Source organism: Phascolarctos cinereus, unplaced genomic scaffold (genome assembly GCF_003287225.1).
Source record: "Phascolarctos cinereus isolate Bilbo 61053 unplaced genomic scaffold, phaCin_HiC Scaffold_726;HRSCAF=1367, whole genome shotgun sequence".
Lineage (NCBI taxonomy): Eukaryota > Metazoa > Chordata > Mammalia > Diprotodontia > Phascolarctidae > Phascolarctos > Phascolarctos cinereus.
Genome location: NW_027556098.1, coordinates 205,256,165 through 205,279,023, shown reverse-complemented (window position 1 = coordinate 205,279,023; position 22,859 = coordinate 205,256,165). Strand labels below are relative to the sequence as shown.

General features: G+C 37.7%; 1 protein-coding gene across 1 annotated transcript; it reads right to left on the bottom strand.

Annotated features, from left to right (window-relative positions):
• Positions 1–11,036: 11,036 nt before the first annotated feature.
• Positions 11,037–14,994, bottom strand: NEUROD1 (neuronal differentiation 1). The gene is made up of 2 exons (XM_021006406.2): positions 14,900–14,994; positions 11,037–13,420 (listed from the first exon to the last, which is right to left on the bottom strand). Exon 2 carries the CDS (start codon positions 13,408–13,410, stop codon positions 12,340–12,342), a length of 1,071 nt encoding a protein of 356 aa, XP_020862065.1. The 5' UTR covers positions 13,411–13,420; positions 14,900–14,994; the 3' UTR covers positions 11,037–12,339.
• Positions 14,995–22,859: the final 7,865 nt, after the last annotated feature.

Sequence of the window (22,859 nt, the reverse complement as noted above, 5' to 3'; positions counted from 1 at the left end):
ATAAGAATAAAATGAGGTAACATTTGTAAAGGTCTTTAAAAACCTTAAAGAGCTATATAAGTGGTAGCTGGTAGTAGTAGTAGCAGCAGCAGCAGCAGTAGTAGTGTTAGAGGAGGAGGAAGTGGAGGAGGTGGAAGAAGAGTAGAACCTTGATGAAATCATTGGCCCAGACCAGAAGGCAGTTAAACAAAGGAAGATTTTTAATTCTCTTTTTTGTCATACTAAAGAAGTAGGGTAGATTTTCCTTTCATCTAGAATGAGTGAAATGTAACCCTGCCTGAAATAAGGCTAGATCATAGCCTTCTATGATTATGGGCTGCTACACAGGGCTGTCAGTACTCCAAGTGCTACCCAAACCAGATAAAATGTAATTGGTAAATACTTAACAAAATGAATGAAAATACAACAAAATATAGACAGCATCATATTATAAAACCAAGTTAATAAGCAGCTTTCAGAGATCCCTATGAATGGATTAGTGACTCCCACTTTTATTTGAGTTTTATACCACTAAGCTATATGAAAGCTCTTATTTATGTGGAAAATAAATGTCCATAGTCATGGTAGTAATTACATTATGGAATTCAATGTGCCTCACTCTCATCCTTATTGGTCAGTTATATCTTACCCTGTAAAGGGAAGTTTGGGAAGTGTGAGAATAAGAAGGTGTTTATATCTTGCCTCCTCAAAAAGATTGAGAGCTTTTCATGATTCAGTGTCTTATACATTATCTCTATATATTGTCATAACCTTACCACCAGAACAGTCACAGTGTTGACACAATTAAAATTTGTTGGTGTTATAATCCCTCAAGAGTAAAAATTTTAGGGACAAGAATAAGCTGCCAGTGGGAAAATGTGTAATCATATTGATACAATGAAAAGAGCCCCGGATTTGGACTCTGAGGAACTGGATTCAAATTTTTCTTCTGTCTCTTACCACCTGTATGACCTTGGGCAATTCACTTAACTTCTCTTTGCCTCAGTTTCTTCATTTGCCAAATAAGGGGTTAAATTCGATGACTTCTAAGATCCCTTTTAATTCTGGATTGCAGATTCTATGGCTCTTCCTGGAAATATTTTAAAATGATATATGCTCATCTATTGATTGTTTTCTATGTACAAAGCAGGGTGCCAAGAATTGCTGTTTAGATATATATATCAATAAAGTAGAACCCCAAGGAACAGGCTATAGAATCTAGTCAGACTACGTATTTGGGAGTAAAGGTAAAGAGGCCACCACTACTCAATCACTGTAATGGGCCAATACTGAGTTTTCACAAGAACCTCAAGGACTTACAAGTACAAGAGAGGCTAAAGTAATAGATCTTGCTACAAGGGAACTATATGAGAGCCCAAATTCCAAAAATTTATTTCAGTTCAAGTCAACAAGCAATTATTGAGAACTTACTACATGTCAAGCACTGTTCTAGGCCTTACAGATCTAAAGACAAAAACAGAATAAACTCTAATTTTAAGGAACTTACATTCTACTGGGGAGAAAAGAGAAAGATTCAAAGTAGAATTTAATCTATAATACTATAATATAATCTATATGATACAATATATTATATATTATGTAATAATTACATATAATATGATAGAATAAACACATTAATATATACCATTGCATATATTGTATAATATAGTGAATAATAATGATCTATAATACTAAAACAACAGGTAAACTGAGTAATCTCCCCATAACAAAATTAACTAAGTATTTGAATAGTAAATTTAATCAGGAGTTAAACCAGTAGCCCAGTACAGAAAATGCCAGCTTCTTATTTTCTTGGTGTAATTCCATAAGAAGATACAATACTTCAAGCCTCTTCCTTCCCTGTGATAAATAAGTTGTTGGCAGAGTGGAAAGAGTTTTACTTGGAGTCAGAGGATCTAAATGAAATTCTGTCTCTTAGTTGTATTACCTTGGGCAAGTCATTTCCTCTTTCTAGGTTTCATCTCTAAGGTGAAGAGTTTAGCTTAGAAGGTCTGTAAGATATTTTTCAGCTTTAAATCATTGAGATCCTGGTGTTGATGCTCCCATGGGAAAAGATGTTTTGTGTACCTGAACCAATTTTCATTAGAAATCCCTTCATACTCATATTGTGCATTCTTTTGCTTGAAATGAATGCATGGAAAATTAGACAATTTGTATCATGTGTAGTATATTATATTTCCAGACTGATTTTGTTGTTAGTCTAGACTCTGCTGAAAAGTAAAGAACAATATAAGTCTTCAAAGTGAAAAAAAAAAAAGAGTATAATCATTGTTTTAATTCTGATTTTATTAATTCTGTGTTAAGGCCTATTTTGTGGCCTATTCACACTTCATTGATTCTAGATATTACCTTAAAGGTCAGTTATGTGCAGAAAAATCACTAAATTGTATTTTCACAATTTAATCACCAAGAGATAGCTTTTTAAAAAATCTGTCTGAAAGCTTTGCTATCTAGCTGACACACAAATGTATATAGTTGGAGTTATGCATTATAGAATCTCTATAATTGAAGAATTCTTCAAATGACCCCTTCTTTTTATAATAACGGGATTCCTTCTGCAGATTCAAGTTGCCACCCCATCATATTTCCCTTACAATACAATTTAATGTGATGCTGTGGCCAAGAATATGTATCTAATAGCCAAACTTCTGGTGATGACCCTTTGTAGCTAAACTTCAAACAGCAGTCTGGCCCCCATCCTTTCTAGGTTGGTAAGATTGGCCAAAGCTTGTGCTCTGATAGCACAGCCTTAGAGGACCTCTGGCCTCCATGCCATGATGAAATACAACATTAGTAGGGGATGCTTCATGCTATGCATTGACATTTTTCTGGAGTGATCTCTTCATTAAATCTTTGCATATTTTGAATCAGGTTAAATAGTTAAATGAATGGTCTGTGTTAGAGAACTGTATTTAAAGTCAGTGGATAAGAGTTTGAATCCTGGCTCTGGTCCTACCTACCTGACTGAACTTGAGTAAGCCAATTAACCTTGTTATGAGGGCCTCAGTATTTCCACAAATAAAGGAAATAAAATAAGGGGAGTAGAATGGATGGATGATTTCTAAGGGCCTTCCCATCTTTAAGCCTTATTAAAGTAAAGGGCATTTGGATAACGACAATAACAAAAGGCACGTGAAATGTTTAATATCCAAATCTTTCTATATCCTCTTTAGACAACATTCTCTTGAATTATCTCCATTCAGGAATGTAAACTTCATGTCGTGTGTTTATTTATCTTTAACCTACAACAAAATTTAATTCCCTGCTATCAATAGACAGGTATTATATCACTGACATCAATGGTAAGATATTAGCATATCTCTTGAGAGTTGTAATAGCCTTTCATTGATGTCAAAGCAAAGTTAAGATACTCATTTAACTGACATAATTTAAACAGTACACTAAATTAAAAATACTTATATCTCAAGTTTGTAGAACTTAACATATTAAAGGTAAGATAGCAATTTAGATAAGTCAGTTGCATTTATATAAATGAAACTCCCTAAAGGAAATATTAGTTCCTTAGTAATTCTTAATCTAATAATACCAAGCCTCTTCACTTCCTTTTTTTCTGTTAATGGCACTACCACCCCTCAATCATCTAGTTACAAAACCAGGTACTTTTCTTTGGCTTCCTCCTTTCCCTCAACAACTATATCCTACCAGTTATCTCTCAAGTTCTGACCCATAAATGACTTTTTTACAGAATTTGCTACCTCTTCCTCCTCAAGAATATTTCCCTCCCCCTTGTTTTCAATTACACTCTTCTGTCTGCATTCTTCTCCCACCTTTAAAACCTTCCTTCTCTGTCTCTTTCACTTCTTTCCCTAAATTTCTAATTGGGGGCATGTCCCATAGCTCCTCCCTCATCTTTCTCCCCCTACCCCTGTGGTAGTCTCATCCTTCCCCATAGGTTCAATTATCAAATCCTCACAAAAGACTCTTAAATCTTTGTATGTAGTCCTTCTCTTCTCCCTGAAATTCATATTCCTATTTTCATCTGCCTCCTTCACATCTCTACTTGTATTCCAACTGGCACCTCAAAGTCAACATTTCCAAAACTGATCTCATTTTCTTCTCCCCTAAACCTGCCTCTCCTTCCTTCTTCATTATTTGTGTTGATAGCACCACCAATCTTCTAGTCAACTCAGACTTAAATACTCAGTTTGCCTCTTACTTATCCCTTTTCCTCCATATCCAGCTTCTGAGTGCTATTGATCATTCCTTTCTCTCCACTCACCTTGCCAACATCCTAGTTCAGGTTCTCATTTCTTCCCCCCAGGTCATTATAATAGATTTTTAACTGGTCTCCCTGTCATCCCTCTCTTTGCTCTATCTGCTGTTTGTTTGTTTTCATTTTTTATATCCCTAGTGCTTGGCACAGTGCCTGGCACCTGATATAAGCTTACTATATGCTTGCTGACTGACTGACTGCTCTCTGTCCTTCACATACCTGCCAAAATAACCTTCCTAAGTCACAGATAAGTTTATATCAGTTAAAACTCAAACATCTTTTGCCTAGCATAAAATTCAAAATACTTAATATGAACATTTAAGACCTTTCATAATCTATATCCAATTTTTTAGATTTATTTTATATTACTTCCCTTCATGCACTCTGCATGTGAGCCAAACTGGACTAATATCTCTTCCTCAGATTTAAAATGCTATCTTCTCCCTCTTCTTATGTAAACAGGCCATGCATCATGCCTAAAATATACTTCTGGTTTATATCTGCCTTTCAGAATATTTTTTTTCCCTTCAATATCGCATGTCATAGGATGAATGTCACTTATGATGTTGAGCTGTTCATTAATCTTATGTTATAAAATAGTTCATGTCATCAGGTGAATATCACAATGAATAGTTGGTATTGCCATAAGTGATAACTATCTCTTCTTTCTAGTGAAGTGATGTATCAATTACTTAAAAGGGCCATACCTCTCATTACCTTAGCATGTTTTAATCCATTTTGTATTTTAAAGGGAGATTAATTTAATAATTTCCCAGGATTCATTTATTATCACGAATCTAAATATTAAAGCATAGTCCTTGAACCTAGGTGTTTCTAATTAGATAAATAATACCACAAAATCATACTTCTGTGAAGCAAAATGAGATAGGCTAAGTTTTCTTGAAGACTATCTCTGTTCTCCTACAACCTAAACACTCTGTGATAAGTGTACTTGAGAGAGGTAGCTAGCTGTTCAAAGCAAACTGAGTGGCTCAAGTCCAATCAAATGAGTTCATGTGTAACGTACTTTTATAAACCTTTAAGTGCTATATAAAAGCTATCATCATCATTATTTTAAAAGAAAGAGAAAATGGTAAGAGAAAAGTGTTAGAAAAAAAATTAATGTCATAGAGTTACAAAAGTGCTGCATGAGAATTAAAAATAAATGTGATCTGGAAAAATGATAAAAATGTGCCATTTATCTTGAATTTTTATTCTAGTGACAGTATAGAAACTGATAATCATGTTTTATTTAGTTAGCAGAGTACACAATATAAATGATGTTAGTAAGTGCATTCAACTTGCTATCTGGTCTTAAGTAAGTCAGGTCACTTTTTTTTTCTGGCCCACAGTTTCCTCTTCTGTAAAACAAGGGAATTGAAGTAGATGATTTCAAAGATCCCTTATATATATACCTATAATCTCAAATTCTAAGCAATGGACATCAGGGAAGATATGCTTAGAATTCCTCAAAAGGGAAAAAAAGGAAAGAAATGCTAACATGCATCATGACAAGACAATACCATAATTTGTTCTATGCTGACAATGTTTAAACTTCAGACCCTAAATTAGAGGATACAGTTGATCTTGCCAGCAGCATCAGATGTTTCCCAGGTTTCTAGATAGCCTACAGTGGTGGACAAATTAACTGGGACAAAGTAAAACAATTAAATGTGTTGGTTTATGCAACAGACCTTACAACCTGTTACATTCTTTAAAAAATTTTAAAATGTAATATTTATATCTTTTGCTGTGGACATTTGTTTTACATCATTGGTTTTGAGTTCCCAAACTTTTGACACATTCATTAATTTTTCATCATAAAATCACACATTGCATTAGATATTACGTGCACCTTTGATGAACAATCCATTTTTCCAAGTCTTGCCTTAATTATGAATCACAGGTTTTGAGTGGTAAGTTAAGCTCACGAGCAAATGCATTTCTATCTTTCATATTAATTTCTTCACTTTTGTGACTTGTTTGTTTAGTGCTTACTAAATGTCAAACATGTTGTTTAGCATGAGGATACAAATAGAATGAAACAAAGCAGCCCCTACCTTCAAGCAGCTTACACTTTAATGGGGGAAGACAACACATAATGGGGAGCTAGAAGTAGGGGAAGATGAAAGCATACTTAGACAGGGGCAAGGCTTCTGATCAGGAGAAGGAAAAGTACAGAGAGTGAGTTAAGCCAGGGGTGAAGTGAGTATGGCTGGGGCTTCTCATGAAATGGTGTTGCTAATACTTACTACAATTTATAAAGAGCCTTAGGGTTTGTAAAGTGCTTTACATAGGATATCTCATAACAACCTTGTGAGGTAGGTGCTATCATTATCATTATTCCCACTTTAAAGATGAGGAAGCTGAGGCCAAGAGAGGATAAGTAGCTTGTACAGTATCGCACAGCTAGTAAATGTCTTGAATAGGATTCTAACTTAAGTCTTCCTGGCCCCAAGTCCAATCCTATGTTCTTTGAACTCCCTAGTTTAACAGCTGCTGAATTATTTCCAATAATCATTGATTGAAGTGTGCTCTTCAAAAGCTAAACCTTTTACACATTTCCTTGTAGTCATATCAATTTTAAAATGTGCAGAATTGAAAGTACAACAAACAGAGAAATGAAACACACATATAGCATGAAACCTGCAGTCAACAGATGAAGAACTAAATAAAGGTGTGGAAACCAGCTCAACCGTGTTTCATTTTTTCAAGGTCAGATATTCTGATTCAGCCTAGTATCAGTAGAAGCATATACACATGATTTTTTTGCTGTCACATTTTTTTAATGTGACAGCTTGTCCCAAGTAATTCTCACATAATTGTACATGAACTGATCAATGGTAGATGCCTTTTATCAGTTGTTTTTTCTTCATGTCATTGCCTCACATTTGAGGTTTGGTAGCTATGGGTGTTATTGTGAAGTGGGGGGGGGAGAACTTGGGGATGGGTATCAACTAAGGGGATGATGTAACCTTGCTCTTAAAGTAAGAGATAAGTATGGACTTAATGTTTTGATAGCTAAATTTCATTTTGCATAACTTAGAAACCAGTCCAGCAAACTTTTAACACTTTGTATTTTTAGAACATTTTAGAAGTCACCAGCAGCTATGGCTACAAGAATGCATGTAGCTGTCTTCATCAAATGTCCAATCAATTTAATTCAAATTATTGAATCATTTAGTGGAAGGAGAAGGAATAAAGGAGAGAAGAAACAAAGTGAAAAAGAGAAAAATAGAGAGTCAAAGGGGGTGATGAGAGGGAGAGAAAAAGACAGAGAAGAGGGAAGGAGAAGGAAGGGACTGCAAAAATGGAGAAGAAAAAGAAGGGATAAAGGGAGAGGCAGGGATAAATGGGATAAAAAGAGGGGGGAAGGGGAAAGGAAGAGGGAGAAAATGAGAGGGAAGAAAGGGGGAAAGGAGGGAGGAAAAGAGGAAGGAAAGGAGACTGTAAGTCAATTGTCAATTGCCAACTCATAACATTTGAAAGCAGATGATGTAAGTTTAAGAATGTATACAGTAGTGGCTTCTAGTTGGATGATTCTTGACAAGAGTCCTCTTAAATATAATTGTTGGCTAAGTGCCAGTGACTATACCACTATACAAATCACTGTGGATCTGGCGCCAAGACACCTCTTTCCAAAGGTATTAACAAGAGTCCCTAGCCCTGGTGTTCTACAAGATGTCGAATTAGCTCTTACAGTAGTTTAAATAAGATCCATGAATTAGCCATTGCATTTTTAGTATCTTTTGAAGGGAAGAGAAGAAAAGAATGATAGGATTCATTATAGTTTAAGTAACAAATCCATTAAAAGTAATTTAAATCTGCCATAAAAAATATCTGGTCTTTATTTTAAGCCCCTAAAATCATTTTGATCTCCAATTTATTAGCTTTAGAGTATATCTATATTTAATAAAGTCCTTGTTTAATTAAAGAACCAAACTGCTTTATTTCTGATTATTAGAAAATAAGCAATATATAATTCAAATAATTATTTTTAAAACTTTTAGAAGTGCATTAATCACAAAGGTAATCAATCTATCCTATTGTAAAAGTATAGAGAGCTGAGGGTTACATATATATACACATATGTGTGTGTGTGTGTGTGTATAATGTAGATCAGAATATTTATGTTTTGCTTTTTAAAAGTTCTATTATATTGCTATATTGTACCTTAAAATCTAGTGAATGTTTTTGGAATAATAATGTTTCTCTGGGTTTATCTTTAATGATATTTTATTTTTAAATATTAGAAAAGAATATATGTACAAGTATAAACTCAATTCATGAAGTAAATCAACTGAAACTGACAGAGGAATTTTGGTTAAAATGAATTATGCACTAGATCATATGCTTAAGTCAAGTTTTATCTCCAATCAAATGTTTATAGCCTAGTTATTAATGACAGAGAAAATGGGTCACTATCATGTTGTTTGATAATTTGCTCAGCTGGTTTTTGAAGCCACCAGCTCCTGCTGAAAATAACTCTTCAGAGCATTTCCAGATTAAACAAGTAGGTCTACAGCAGCTTATCCTGATGAGTAATGATTGCTCAAGATGAAGAAGTAAACTAAAGCTTCAAAGTATTATATGGAGTGACGATGAGGGGAAGAACAACCTCCAGAGCAAAATAAAAGAAAAAAATATTTTGAACTAAGCAATAGGGACTTGTTTTTCATACTTTTTTTCCTGGCTAATTTTCACTTCTGTGCTTTGTGATTCCTTCTGAATACCAGATCAGGGCTTCTGTCAATTGTACTAACTCTAAGAGTTGTATTTCCCCCATTAACTAGGGATGGCAATTCATAAATGAAAAAGGGAATGTAATTGAAAAGGTTTCTTGTGGCTTGGAAATGCCTTCCAAATATTCATTAAACATTTAAACAAGTAAATTTGTAGAATATGTTCCTGACATTGGCACTGGTTCTGTGGTATTTCTCTCATCAGATGGAAGGACTATATGTTATGCAGAGTGCATTCAGTGCATTCATGCATAAACAATATCATTTTCATAAATTAAAACCTCCCCTGCAGAAGAACATCTGTGCCTGCGTTTGAATAAAAGATGGTGGCATGTGAGTTACCCCTTGACTGACTGAAAGAATCTTTCTTTTAAAATCAAGTGATATAATGCAAAAGGTAGGGAAACATTTAAATCTTAAGTTATTTCACAAAAATGATAGCAAATTCAGTAATGTAATTAACTGAATGTTAAAGTACATTAATAGAGTACTTGAAATGTTCTTCCCTAGTTATTTTTCCTACTCATGATAGCAACAGTTATTTATTATTGTTGTTGTTGTTGTTGTTGCTATTGTTATTATTATTATTATTATTTTGCAAGGACATATCCATTTTTAACTGCAGGTGAAACTAAGCAGCTGAAAGGAAATCTTTAAGCCCATATATTAGTGTTTGCTTCATGACCTCCAAGACTGGAATACTAGCAATTTATAAATATTGAATCAGTAATATGTCTTTTAAGGTAGGAACACTGAAAGCATCCTTAAACTTAGGAAAGGATACTTTGATTCATACCTGACGAGTCTGGTTCCCTCTAACTGAGATGGATTCATTTAGGATAAATGTGGGGCTAATTCAAATGCATTCCACTCATTTGATGAAGAATGTTAGAAAATAAGACTCAAGGAGATATTTAAAATTGCTCCCAAACATTTCTTTAATTTTGAAATTGTCCTTATTGATATTGTCACAGCTTGACATAGTTTCATTGATGATGTTATTAGGATAGCTAATTGTTTCTGTCCATTAAATTACTCACATTTTTCTGGAGCAGCTTGCTAAATGAGGTCAGCTTTCTGGAACCTCTAAATCACCAATGAGAAGGAGATTAAAGGAACATGCTTGGGAAAGGGGGTAACCATCCAATGTGGCATCCACTTCATAGTGGAAACAATGGAGCTACTAATGACAGTAATCAGAACACGGTAGTAGGGCCAGGACATTAGTGCCAAAATGTTATTCCCCAGAAACCTTTCCTGTCAGTCAATACATCTAGGGAAAAGGCAAGTGCCAAGCTGCTTAGGAGTGGACTTAGGAACTGGCAGACTCATCTGCTATAGTTTGCCAGTGGATTTAGGTTTCTGAATTCATAGGGTTGGACCAGGAAAGCCAATACTTTATTGCTCTATTCTAAAGCAAAGAATCAGTTTTCTTAAGCATAGGTACTATGTGCCCTACTTATTGGACACATTTTAACCGGAAGGTTTATGCTCCTTTCTCCTGCAAACTTAAATTTTTGATAAAACAATATTTCTTTGTCAGTATCAAATGCCCTGGGGGACAGAAGAGACGTAGAATAGTCTATATGTTTTAAGATGAGTAACTGAATCCTTTTAAGGCATTAACGGGGAAAAAGTACATAAGAAAAGATAAGATACAATTGCAATGATGTTTACCCAAACTGAGTCCTTTTCCTTTCCATCTAACAGTGATTTATTGGTTTGAGAACCAAATTCTGAAGGGAGTGGCATACCCAACCTTGGCAAAAATAAAGGTTTTGTCATTAAAATGATTTATAATGTGAAAAAGGGATTTTTATAACATTTTAAACAATTGTAATCACATTTATTTGTTTCTAGAATGTCTTGCTAAAATGCCTAGAAATAAAAAATGATGAAAGCATAGGAAAATAAGGAGCCCAGGACTTTTCTAGTTCATTTTATTCTACAAATAATTAATGTTGCACCTTTCATGATCTGACCAAATAAAACAATAATCTCATAGGAATTGTTTACATGAAGGGAAAAAACACCTTTAAGAAGAAATGCAACAAATGATCAAACATTCAATACTATTTTATTGCAAATGATGAGTGTTTTCTAAAATCCCAATCTGCATTACACCATAATATACAGGATTACAAACAAAATTACAGTACAAATTGATTCCAGTTGAACCAGCATTACATTTCAGACAGCACTTATTCTGAACTGCATTGTACATGCAATAGCTATTGTTCTAATTATGGATTAAATGGTTCGAATTTGTTTTAAGCTACTGTACTAATTGACTACAATAGGTATAAAGCCCAACATTAACAACCTGATTCATTTTAGGCTCAGATTCATAAGGTGAATATATGACAAAACACGATTTGTGAGAGTATGTATAAAATCATGCATTTATATTATCTGGAAACATCAATATCTTCAAACTCTCTGTAAAATCATGGAATGCAAAGCAGTATATGATTAAAAAGAAACAGTGCAAATTGTATGTGATAGTCAAGCAGCTTTTGATTTCAAAAAAGGGTGTTGGCATTTGCTTAAAATATTTATATACAAGTTTGTGCAAGTAATGTGTTGAATTGATATGTTTTGATAGAAAATAAGTTTCTTGAGTTCGAGTCAACTTGAGAGCTATGGGTCTGTTTTTTATCATAGGGAAAAAGACTTTAATGGGAAAGAAATTGCTCAAATTGTGCAATTTTTACAAATAGAGAGGAAAGAAGTGCTAAGGCAACATAATAACTTTCTAAGCACTTTTCTGCTGGTTTAAATTAGTTAAATTATTTTGTATAAATTAGATATAATTCTACTTCTCCAATATGTATAAAAATTGATGAAGCTGCATGGTTTAAAATAGGAAATCCACATTATAAAAAGTCATTAAAAATTCTGTACAAAATCACAACAAAATAATTCGGCATGGGAAAGGTAACAAGTAGTAAAATGTTGGTTGAAAAATATATATTTATATATATTTTAATTGGCCCATTACTAGTTTAAAAATTGCATAGATCCTAATTATTGCTTGTGATTTTGTTATCTAATCAGATAGTTAATATGATCTGAATACAGCTACACCAAATTGACAGTGTAGTTTCTTTTTTCTTTACTTTTTCTTTTTCTTTAAAATAGAGGAGCTATAGAAAATAATACATAAGATAAACAGGAACTTTGCTTCCCTGTTTCTCCTAAAGGCAGTAACGACAATAAATACATATATCACTTGAAGCTTGGAATATTTGCACTTTGCAGCAGTGGTACCCAAAGGGCTGCCCTTTGTAAACAAGACAGTCACTGTAAGCACAGTTGATTCGTTTTCCTTCTGATTATGAAATGGATGCGACTCTTCAAGGGTTAATCGTGAAAGATGGCATTGAGCTGGGCACTCATGACTCGCTCATGATGTGAATGGCTATCATAGGACATAATGTTGTCTATTGGGATCTCACAGCGGGGGGCAGCAGTGCCAGAGAAGATTGATCCATGGCCTTGGGCTCCTGCCAGGGTCGCTGCAGGATAGTGCATGGTAAAGGCATAATTTTTGTCAAACTCGGTGGAGGGTTCATGTTTGAAAGAGAAGTTCCCATTGATGCTGAGTGGTGGGCTGAGGGGTCCGTCAAATGAAGGGCTGGTGCAATCAGTGAGAGTACTTTCGAAAAAGGGCTCCAGAGCCGCCCCATAAGAGTGAGGCGGCGGCTTTACGTGGAAGATGTGGGAGCTGTCCATGGTTCCATAAGGCGGGCTAGGAAGCCCGGGAGATTGATAGGAATAAGGATGCACTGGGAAGGAAGCACTGGCTGATGGTAAGTGAGGTGGCATGTCCTGGTTCTGCTCCGGCAGGAAAGTCCGAGGATTGAGCTGTAGGCAGCCAGCTACCAGGTTGGTGGTCGGCTGGGATAAGCCTTTGCAGAGGGTCTGTACGAAGGACACTAGGTCCGGGCTTTTACCGGAGCGCAGTATCTCGGAGAGAGCCCAAATGTAATTCTTGGCCAGACGTAGAGTTTCAATTTTAGACAATTTCTGTGTCTTGGAGTAGCAGGGTACCACTTTGCGCAGATTGTCCAGCGCAGCGTTTAGCCCATGCATGCGATTTCTCTCCCGGGCATTAGCCTTCATGCGCCTTAGCTTGAATCGCTCCATCCGGGCCTTAGTCATCTTCTTCTTTTTAGGACCACGTCGCTTGGGCTTTTGATCGTCGTCTTCCTCTTCCTCCTCCTCTTCTTCTTCCAAGTCTTCTTCTTCGTCCTCTTCCTCAACCCCGTTCCTCAATGAGTCCTCCTCCGGGTTCATGGCTTCAAGATCATCGTCCTTCTTGTCCGCCTCGTGCTCCTCATCCTGAGAACTAAGACACTCGTCTGTCCAGCTCGGGGGACCCTGAGGCTGGGGCTCCCCAATCAGCCCGCTCTCACTGTACGATTTGGTCATGTTTCAAGTCCTACATTTAACAGGAAAGACCAAAAAAAAAAAAAGGGAGAGGGGAAAGGAAAACAACACATTCAAAGGAAAGAAATTCAACTCCCAGCCCACCTCACTACTGTATTCTAAATGCTTGTGTGAGGAAGAGACCAATTAGTCAGAGCGCTGAACTCCCAGGCGACTGGGCAAATTTAATGTGTTATATTGGCATATGCAGGCTGCGTTAGTGTGAGTGTTAACAATGTTTATGTCTAAGAATATATATGTATGTTTTCGCTTCTAGTATAGCTTCTTAAGTGTGTTTATAGTGATTAAATGTTTGGGTGAGGTGATGAAAATAAACGTGTGGTGATTACATACATACCCATTTATAGCTATTTCTTATGTGTCTGCACGTATCAGAGTCCATAACATTTCTGCAGAAATGACGTATTGTATTTTTAAAGCAAATGTTAATTCTGCACGTACCCAATTTCCCCTAGTAATAAAATGATTTAAGCTTAAAACATCAATATTCAATTTGCTGGCATTTGGATGTGAATTTAAGATTAGATGGAAGGAAAATTAATTGGTAAACGGACAGAAGTTTCGAAAATTAATTTTGCTACCAACAACAACAACAACAAAAAAGGAAACAAGTGATAAGCTTTTTTCTCTTAGCCTTACCCCCACTCCAACACTGAGTCTCCATCCTTCTGCAAAAGCTATCACATCATAAGTGTTCAGGTCAAAGCAAAGAGCAGTTCTCTGGTGCCCGGGATCAGGTGCAGAAGGCTCCTCTCTAATAAACAGCCCATTGAAATGTTCGGCCATCCTTTTATGGGGGCTTTTCAAAGTTCTGCTCAAACCTCTCTTTTTAAAAGATTTGATAATTATAATCTTCCACCCCTCTACAATGATCAGCAATGGGAAACTCGCCGCTTCCAATACGGAAAATGAAAGGCTTCAAGTACAACTGAATATAGAACTCCAATAGTGATGTGTGGCTCGCTCGGCTGCTGTAACAGGTAGCAGCGATTGCAATTCCAGTTCTCTTCTCTTCTCCTCCAGCTCCTTACCTCCAAACTAAACTACCTCAGAATCCAATTTACTTGCCAACAAGTAGGTGTACAGAGCACGATTTAAAAGCCTCTTCAGGTTACTTTGCCCAACTCGGAAAAAAAAAATCTTGCCTTTGAAAGCCAACCGTTATACTTGTTAAAATACATGGAAAATAAAAATATTGACAACAGGAGCTACTTATATGGATGTGTGTGGGGAGTCATAAAGTTATTATTATTGTTGTTATTTTAGGTCTCTGGAACACTGCATCGAAATAGTCTCAGAGGCTTCTCCTCTCCACCCCATCCCCCAAAAAATCCCCCAGAAGACACGAAACTGTGCCTATGTAAGCTGTACATGCTGTAAGTAAATACTTGCGTGCGTGGGTATTTCAATAAAGACGTGTGCGTCCTCTAATGCTGTATTTGGGGGATGAAATGAAAAGAATCATAATTACCTGTGTTAGTTAATGTGTCCTTTGCAGTGATCGTCTCATAACCCTGTTAACTCCCGGGATTCTCTCCTGTAAGGGACTGAATTCTTGTTTCTGGGGGGCTGTGCTCTGGGCTCTCAGGTTATATAGCGGAGTTGGCGATGCTACTAGAGGGAGGGTGGGGGAGGAGTAGACCCAGGAGCTGGTTTGTAACGCCCAGCGCCTGCGCACGGGTTCTGGCTGCCTGCTTCCCCCTCCCTGCCTTCAGCTTCCTTATGCTCCCGCCCTCCTCTCACTCCAGCTCGGCTCCTACCCCCCAGCCTTTCCCTCCCCCTCCATATCCCTCCCCCTTCAACTCTTCTTCTTCCTCCCCGGCATGCGCCATATGGTCTTCCCCGTCAAGCAAAGGGCCCGGGTGCCACGTGACCTGCCCATTTGTATTCCGTGGAGCGCTCCATTCTGGCCCCTTTGTGGCCAGAAGAAAGTGGCCCATCTGTCGCCAGTTAGAGACTCCGCGGACCTGTTTTTACCCGCAGGAGAGATTAACCCTTCCGACAGCAGAAGGGGAAGAAAAAACCGAGGGGGGAGTTCCGGGGAGAGGAGTGATGAGGGCGGGCAAATGAAGCCTATGAATGTGATGCTTAGTGAGGGGCGAGGTGGAAGTATAGAAATGGGACAGTGGTGAATAAATAGTGCAAGAAGGGAACCGTGAGAAGAAGGTGTCTCTACTCTGATTTCCTCTCCCCCTCCCTGGCCACCGTGGACACGTTTATCTTGCTTTTCTCCTGGATACCCTGTTTGTTCCCGTGTCCTTCCTACCTTGGCAGCAGCCTTCTCATTCTCAACCAGTCCCTGCACTTGCCCTCTCCACTCCCTTGATCTCTACCCACTTTTTCTGCTCTCTTTTCCTCAAGGCACAGGGTCCTCTAGGACTGACTAGCTATTGACACTGAGTTTGAGAGTAGCAAAGATGCCTCAGCTCTTGTCAGCTCTACCTCTTTTTCGTGGCAGAGGTGCCCCAGGACTAGAGATTAATGGATCTTCAAGAATATGATTTTTTAAAGAAGCACAACCTCGTTATGGCACACTGGGCAATCAATCCCACTGGGCCTAAAGGAATGTTTCTGAGAGTACTAAAGTGTTAAGCATGCCTCTGAAGCCCTAGTTCCCATTTCAGTTTCAGACGAATGGCAACATGTACTTCCGCAGCACTGGGACTGGGAGAGACTCAGGACCACTAATCAATCTTACCTGTTTCTCTGGAAAGATATCAGGCCAGACGTACAATCTGTGCGTTTTTCTTCCTACAATTTTTACCTTACATAGTTGTCATTGGATTCGAATTTGTAACTCTATCTTGTTTCACAAACATCTTTTTTTTAAAAGATACCAAAAATTAGATGAAGTGGGTATTCCTTCAAATGGGCTCATTTTCTTAATTTGAATTTAGCTTCTCTTTCTATGTTAACCATTTACAAAATCACTTTGCTGTTCTGTGGAAAGGCTGGTTGACTTACATGTGTTCCGACCGTCATTCACTGAACTTTGAACCTTTGCAGTGAAAGCAATCCCGAAAGTGTTCCGCTTTTTAGCTGGCTTTACCAGGACACTGTTTCACAATTTAGAAGTTAGGACACTAATCATAGAATTGTACTGACTAGTTTTGAATCAGTCAGATCATCAACCTAATAGTTTCCACCAAATAAGATTCAAAGGCTAACTCCGGGGGCTTAAAATCCATTCTGCCCTTACTACTGAGAGCACACCTCCCCAGGCCAAAATTTCCGCAGCTAACTCTGAAAGCCCTAAAACCCACTAGAAAGTCTTGCACTTGAATAGATTATTTAAAAGTAATTGCCCTAAAAGCCTATAAACAAACCCAGAGTTTGCAAACAATTGTCATGAGGGTGGAGGGAAAAGGAGGTTAGGGATGGGGAACATTATCAGAGGATTTAGATCTGGAGGAGAGACACGTGCCTTTAAACGTGAATTTATTAGTTCTGGATTTCAGAGCCAGATTTGAATTATTGCTTTTGGATTTTCCTAGATGATAAAAAAATGCGTTTAAGAGTGTAGCGTAATTCAACTAGAGCTGTAGTTTAAGCGTTTATTCGGGCCAACTACTTATTTCTTCAATAGTCCATTGAAATGTTTGTTTAAGAGATAGACTTACAAAGAAAAATCAAAGGGTGACGGTGATGGAATAGTCTTCATTCTAAAGGTACGTACGTGGCTGGGTACCTGATTATTTGTATTTTGAAGTTGCTGGCTCTCTATTTAGTTCACAAAAGGGTTAATATATATATGTATATATGTATATATATCTTACTGACATGCCTCCACTGTTTCTTCATCCAATATTAGAGGGGTGTGTGTGTGTGTGTGTGTGTGTGTGTGTGTGTGTGTGTGTGAGAGAGAGAGAGAGAGAGAGAGAGAGAGAGAGAGACAGAGAGAGAGAGAGACAGAGACAGAGACAGAGAGAGAGTTGTGATGCTACAGGTATGTAGGAACCCCAGGATTTTAAATTAGATGACTTATTAGGATGTCCCATATGGTAGAGAGATCTAGGCCGTGGAGATGTCATGTAGAATTGAAAGAAACCATTCTTGGGTGGTTAAACCCTCGTTATTGTCTCATAATAAGTGCTTAATCAATGCTCTATACATCTGTCTAATTTAAGTTGGCCTCCATCTTTTTCATTACGTTAATTCATGCCCATTTTTACTTTAAGTTGTTTGAAAATAGGAAGTTAGAGGAGGGAGACCTGCAATATTTTTATGTACTAAAAACACAATGTTTTCATCACAATTTCAATCTCTTCAGCCACTGAAATCTAGGAAAGCTCTGAGACTGAAAAAGAAAAGAACCCTGGGAGGCAAAAAGGACATCAGATATATCAAACAAACATACACGTTAAAAGCACACAGCAAATATAGTTTAAAACATTTAAAATCTAATGTTTTGGTTTCTTGAAGCTAGAAGATGATTATTGGTCTAGAAAAGTAGAACTGATTATTCCCAGATAGCAAAAAACCTCGAACTATAATCGGAGAAAGGACAGCTCCTTCTTTCAGATTTGAAGGTAAAAGGAAAGTTGTTGAGCAGAGCAGGAAGATAGGTCCAAGAAGTCTGTGTTTAATGTGCAGCTGCACTAGTCTACTTAAGAGAGGCTCAAGCTCTCTAGCTTTTCTTCTGTCCTCTACAACCACACTCATCCTCCACAATATCTTTCTTTCCTTCCACCCCTCATTTTCGTTGTCCGAACCTTGTTACCCCCTTCCCATCTCTAAGTCGCAGTTTTTGTTTTTCCTTTGACTCCTTTCTCTTTTGCTCTCACCAGATCCTTTCCCCCCAACCCCATTCTTCCCAGCACCAGCCCCTTCCCCCTTCTCGGCCCCCTGGTTGGGGACTCAGGTCCTCAGCGGTGCACGCGAACCGCACGCGCTCACAACAAAAGCCCCTTTCACGGCTCACTGATCCCATGCAATGTCCCAAATCTGCTTCCCTCTTAGGTCTCCCTTTCAGCTCATCTGCGGGTGCAGCCCGGGCCTGACCGTTACTGCAGCAGCAGGAGCAGCGGGAATGTCCAGCCTCCGGGGGAAAGGAGGGAGGGGGAAGGGGAAATGAACAGTGTGGAGAACTATATGCCAAGCGTCTACGTGAGTGTAGGGTCAGGAGACAAGGACCTGAGTCCAGAGAATCAGAGGTTAAAGGACAGGGAGAGGAATTCTGTGTTTGGGTACCTCTCCGAATGACCTATTTCTCTGGGAAGCAATCGGGAAAGGTTCTTAGTAGTGAAAGGTTCAAGTCCGGTTGAGTAGTCTCTCCTTTTCTCCACTCCCATTCCGAATTCCCCCCCCCGCCCCACCCCGCAACATTCTTTCTTTTCTGAAAAGCTGCAGCAAGGGAGAACGGATCGGATCCCATAATATGAAAGACAACTGGAGTTGAAGGGATAGGATAAGGGACCGGAAAGCAGGGGTCAGAAGAGGCAGGGATATAAGCCTGAGGGAAAGAACTTCATCATGGCCCTCAGGGTTTCTGAAAGTCCCATCTGAGTTATTCTTTGAGTAGATAGCCCTCAGGCTAAAAATCGCTTCTAGGGGCTAGACAGCAAACTCTAAGCGCTGGGGACCCGGTTAGGTCCTGCACCTCCTGGGAAGAGCCGAGTTTTGCCTCCTATTGAGACTAAGAGGCTTGTAGTTGCTCAAGCCCGGTCTGGAAATAACGGAAACGCTATAAAAATGCCTCGCAGTTGTCCAGAGTGCAAAATCCACCCGATGAAAATCTCTTGGGCTTGAGGCATTATCTTAATTAAGATAATTGATTCATATTGCACCTGCGAGAACGACGGGAAAAAAATGGATCCCTCCCCCCTTTCCCTCCAAATCGCTTAAAGCTATTGGAGAGAGTAAGCCTTGGTTGTAATTTGGTGAATGATTTAGTACAGTATTTCCACAGCTCTGCCTGTCTGGGTCTCTTTTATTTGTTATTTACGTTTTCCTGGCCCTAACCCCAGCCTCTTTAATCCTCCCCCGCCCCCCGAAATTAATGAGGCCTTTGGCGGTTCATGTATCCTTGCTTCTATTTCTTTCCATACAGGCATGTTTCATTTTAAAACAAAACAAACAGGCAAAAGTCTTTACAAATTAAAGTCAGCAAATCTCGGTAGATCATGGCAAATGCAGTTCATCTGTGAGATTATAGAACGGCTTTTCCGCTTCAGATGCTCGGTGAAGGGCTCTGTGTCTGTGCGTATTGTATGTGACATGTTTGACCAAAGTTCGCACACTTGTTTAAGGTCGGCCTCGGTAATATATTGTAGTCCAAAGGGGAGTGCATAACCAGGTAACTGACAAGGACCTAGTGATTACCAGCCCTCCCTCATTTAACAACACCCCTCCCCCACCAAAAAAAAAACCTGAATGGAAAGAAGTGGGAAAGTTGTCTTTAGAACAATAGATCCTCAAGAATGATTGAGTATGAGGGAGGAAAACGGAGGGGTTCTAGATAAGCTATGAAGGAGAAAAGGAACTAGAGAGGAAGTTACATTTAGAGCTAGAGTGGAAGGGGTAGGGGGGAAATGTCATCAGCACCGTGGACAATTCCCATCCTTCTCCCCACTGTTTGCCTTCATCTTTGATGCTCAAACCAAAACACATTTATCATGATTCCTATTTCCTTCCTTCCTTCCTTCCTTCCTTCCTTCCTTCCTTCCTTCCTTCCTTCCTTCCTTCCTTCCTTCCTTCCTTCCTTCCTTCCTTCCTCTCTTTTAAAAAAGTATTTCTTTCTTTGCAAAAGGTTGTTTTTTCATGAGCTTTTTTTGTTTTAATATTCAGAACTTTTAATCAAGAAACCTTGTAACCTACAATGTAAGCCCCTTCTTTTTGGGCATAGTTTTAAACTCTCAGAGAAAAAAAAAGATTAGACTCCATGTGATTAAGCTGAAATATTATTGAGAATTTCCAAAATAATAATGGAATATAATTATTGAATGAACTTTTTTCCCCTTTTTCCTTCAATAACAACTCTTCTGGCTTTTAAAGCAAAATCAAAGTAGGTTATCTTACTTGAAAGTCCTCTGGTTGTCTGAGAAAAGCATTTCTAGGAGTGTTTAAAGTGGTGTTCTTTATACTAGTTATGAAAATAATGTCATTCCCTCTTCTGTCTATACCCCGAGTCCAATACAGTTACTTAATTTTGTAAACAATTTCTATTAAGTTAATGGGAAAACAAATCAACTGAAGTTAAGTTATGCTATGATACCTAAGTGACAGGTTTTTGTTGAACTACATAATTACTGAGATCATATGAGATTTTAAAATATTATGTTTGATTTTAAAAACAAATATACCTCAAAGCTTTGATTTAAAGGCCACTGGAATCATAACTATTAATAGAGGAGAGGGAGTTTTCTACTGGCTCTACTTTTAGTATGGAAGTAGTTTTTCCCATCTACTGAGAGTTTAAAACACTATTATTAGGAACTAGATTTCTTTATCTGGTTTAAGTTGTTACAAATGGAAAATATAATTAATTTTTATCTATGTATATAATTTTAGGTTCCCACCTCCTTTAAGCTAAGCATTCTGTTTTCTCTTTTTTATAAATGCATTTCCATTTGAATTAAATATTGATAATTTGACCTTTTAGTGTCTTTAACTAATCAAAAGGGAAAAATTCCAAATGTAGATCTAGTGCTTGGCCCTGGTGGGTCTTTCCGCTTGAATAGGCACTGAGATTAAACGAGTCAACTTCCTTTTTCATTGCACTCTCCTTGCACTAATTGCTTATGCAAAAAATGCAGATTTGTATTAATTAGTAACTCCACTGATTAGTTCGGTGGTATTTTCACGTAATAAATCATGCTGCAGACATGATTTCTGGCACATTACCCAGTGGTGGCTCAGGCTGCAATAAGGTTTTCATATTAAAATAAAATCTCTGACTAAATCTACCTTTCCAATGCAGGTACCATGTGGAACCACCTGCTGTATGCACCTGCCACAGGGAAATTGCTTTCTCTGGGTGACAAGTCTCTTTTTGAGCCTACAGGGAGAAAATCTTATTATAAAGTAAGGCATTATTAGAATATAAAAGGACATAAATCAATGAATAAATAAAACCAAAAAAATATATATAGACACTCCAGGATTTATACATTTGCACACCTAAACATTCAATTAGACTTCCTGTAGCTGGCTAATTGCATGCCATTGATGAAGTTACAGGATGTATAAGCCTTTCATATTACCTATAAAAACATTGATCTATTTAGTGCCGTGGAGTTGTTATGATCGTCCTATACTTCTGTGTGAACTAATTATAGGCTCAGAGATTATTGTGCTCAGCCACTTCCTCAGGAAAAGAAAAATCACTTGACCACTCTATGTGGTCTAGAATTCTAAAGCTCCTTTTGTGATTTATTCTCACTGACTTCTTTATACTGAGAAGTTTAATTTATTGTATGAACTTCAGTAAAGATATAAGGAGTTTTGGGAAAGGTTTTGGGTGTTGTAAATTATGTGGTAAAAAGAGGCCCTGAAATCAGAGTTATAGAATCTTGGCTATAGTAATGACTTTTCCACCATCTACTTAAATATCTGATCTTCAGCAGCTAGTAGTGGAAAAGATACTGAATTTAGAGTCAGAGGACATGGCTTCCAGTCCAAATTCTGCTGTTTACTACCTGTGGCAAGTTTCTTCATCTCTGTTGACCTAATTTTTCATACCCATAAAATAAGAGGGTTTAGTTCTCAAAGGTTTCTTCGAGGGTTAATATGCATCCTCTAAATGGAAGTGTAGAAACCTTCCGTAGGTCATACCCACAATAAAGGCTTTTTCACTTTATATTATCTCATTTGACCTTTACAACAAGCTGGTGAGGTAAATAGGGCAGGTACTATTATGCCCATTGAAAAATAGATGAGGAATTTCAGGCTTAAGAGGTTAATTAAGTGAATTATCCAAGATTACATGACTAGTAAATGTCAGAGCCAGGACTTGAATACTTGAACTTGAACAGACTTCTGGTCCCAAGTCCAAGGCTTTTTATTAACATCCACCCTTCTCCTTTCCGTTAATACACCTATAGGATAAAGGAGAAGTAAGTACAGGTAGACACCTGTAGGGATTGTGAGATTAACACACTCTTTTCTGTATAAATTATTATGTGCAAGCATTGAAACTACTTCCTCTCCAAAGGGGCAAATCAGAGTTTGCCCTAGACAAAATTGTGCAATAAATAAAGTATCCTCAGTTTACTCTTTTAAATTCTCTATTATCCTCGGTTTCTTCTTTCTAAATTACCCTCCCCACCAGATCTGATTAAAGTCAGCACCTCTTCCCAATTGCCCAGTGCACTTGTTCTAACTCCAATTCAATTTACCTGGGAAGGAACTGATAAACTCATTTACATGTTAAGTTGTAAATAATTACTAATGACTAATGTGTCAACTCTTCTAAGTCTATTTGCATTTAACAA

Excerpts from the sequence above, each read along its gene's own strand:
- NEUROD1 (XM_021006406.2), bottom strand. The coding sequence starts at position 13,410 with ATGACCAAATCGTACAGTGAGAGCGGGCTGATTGGGGAGCCCCAGCCT.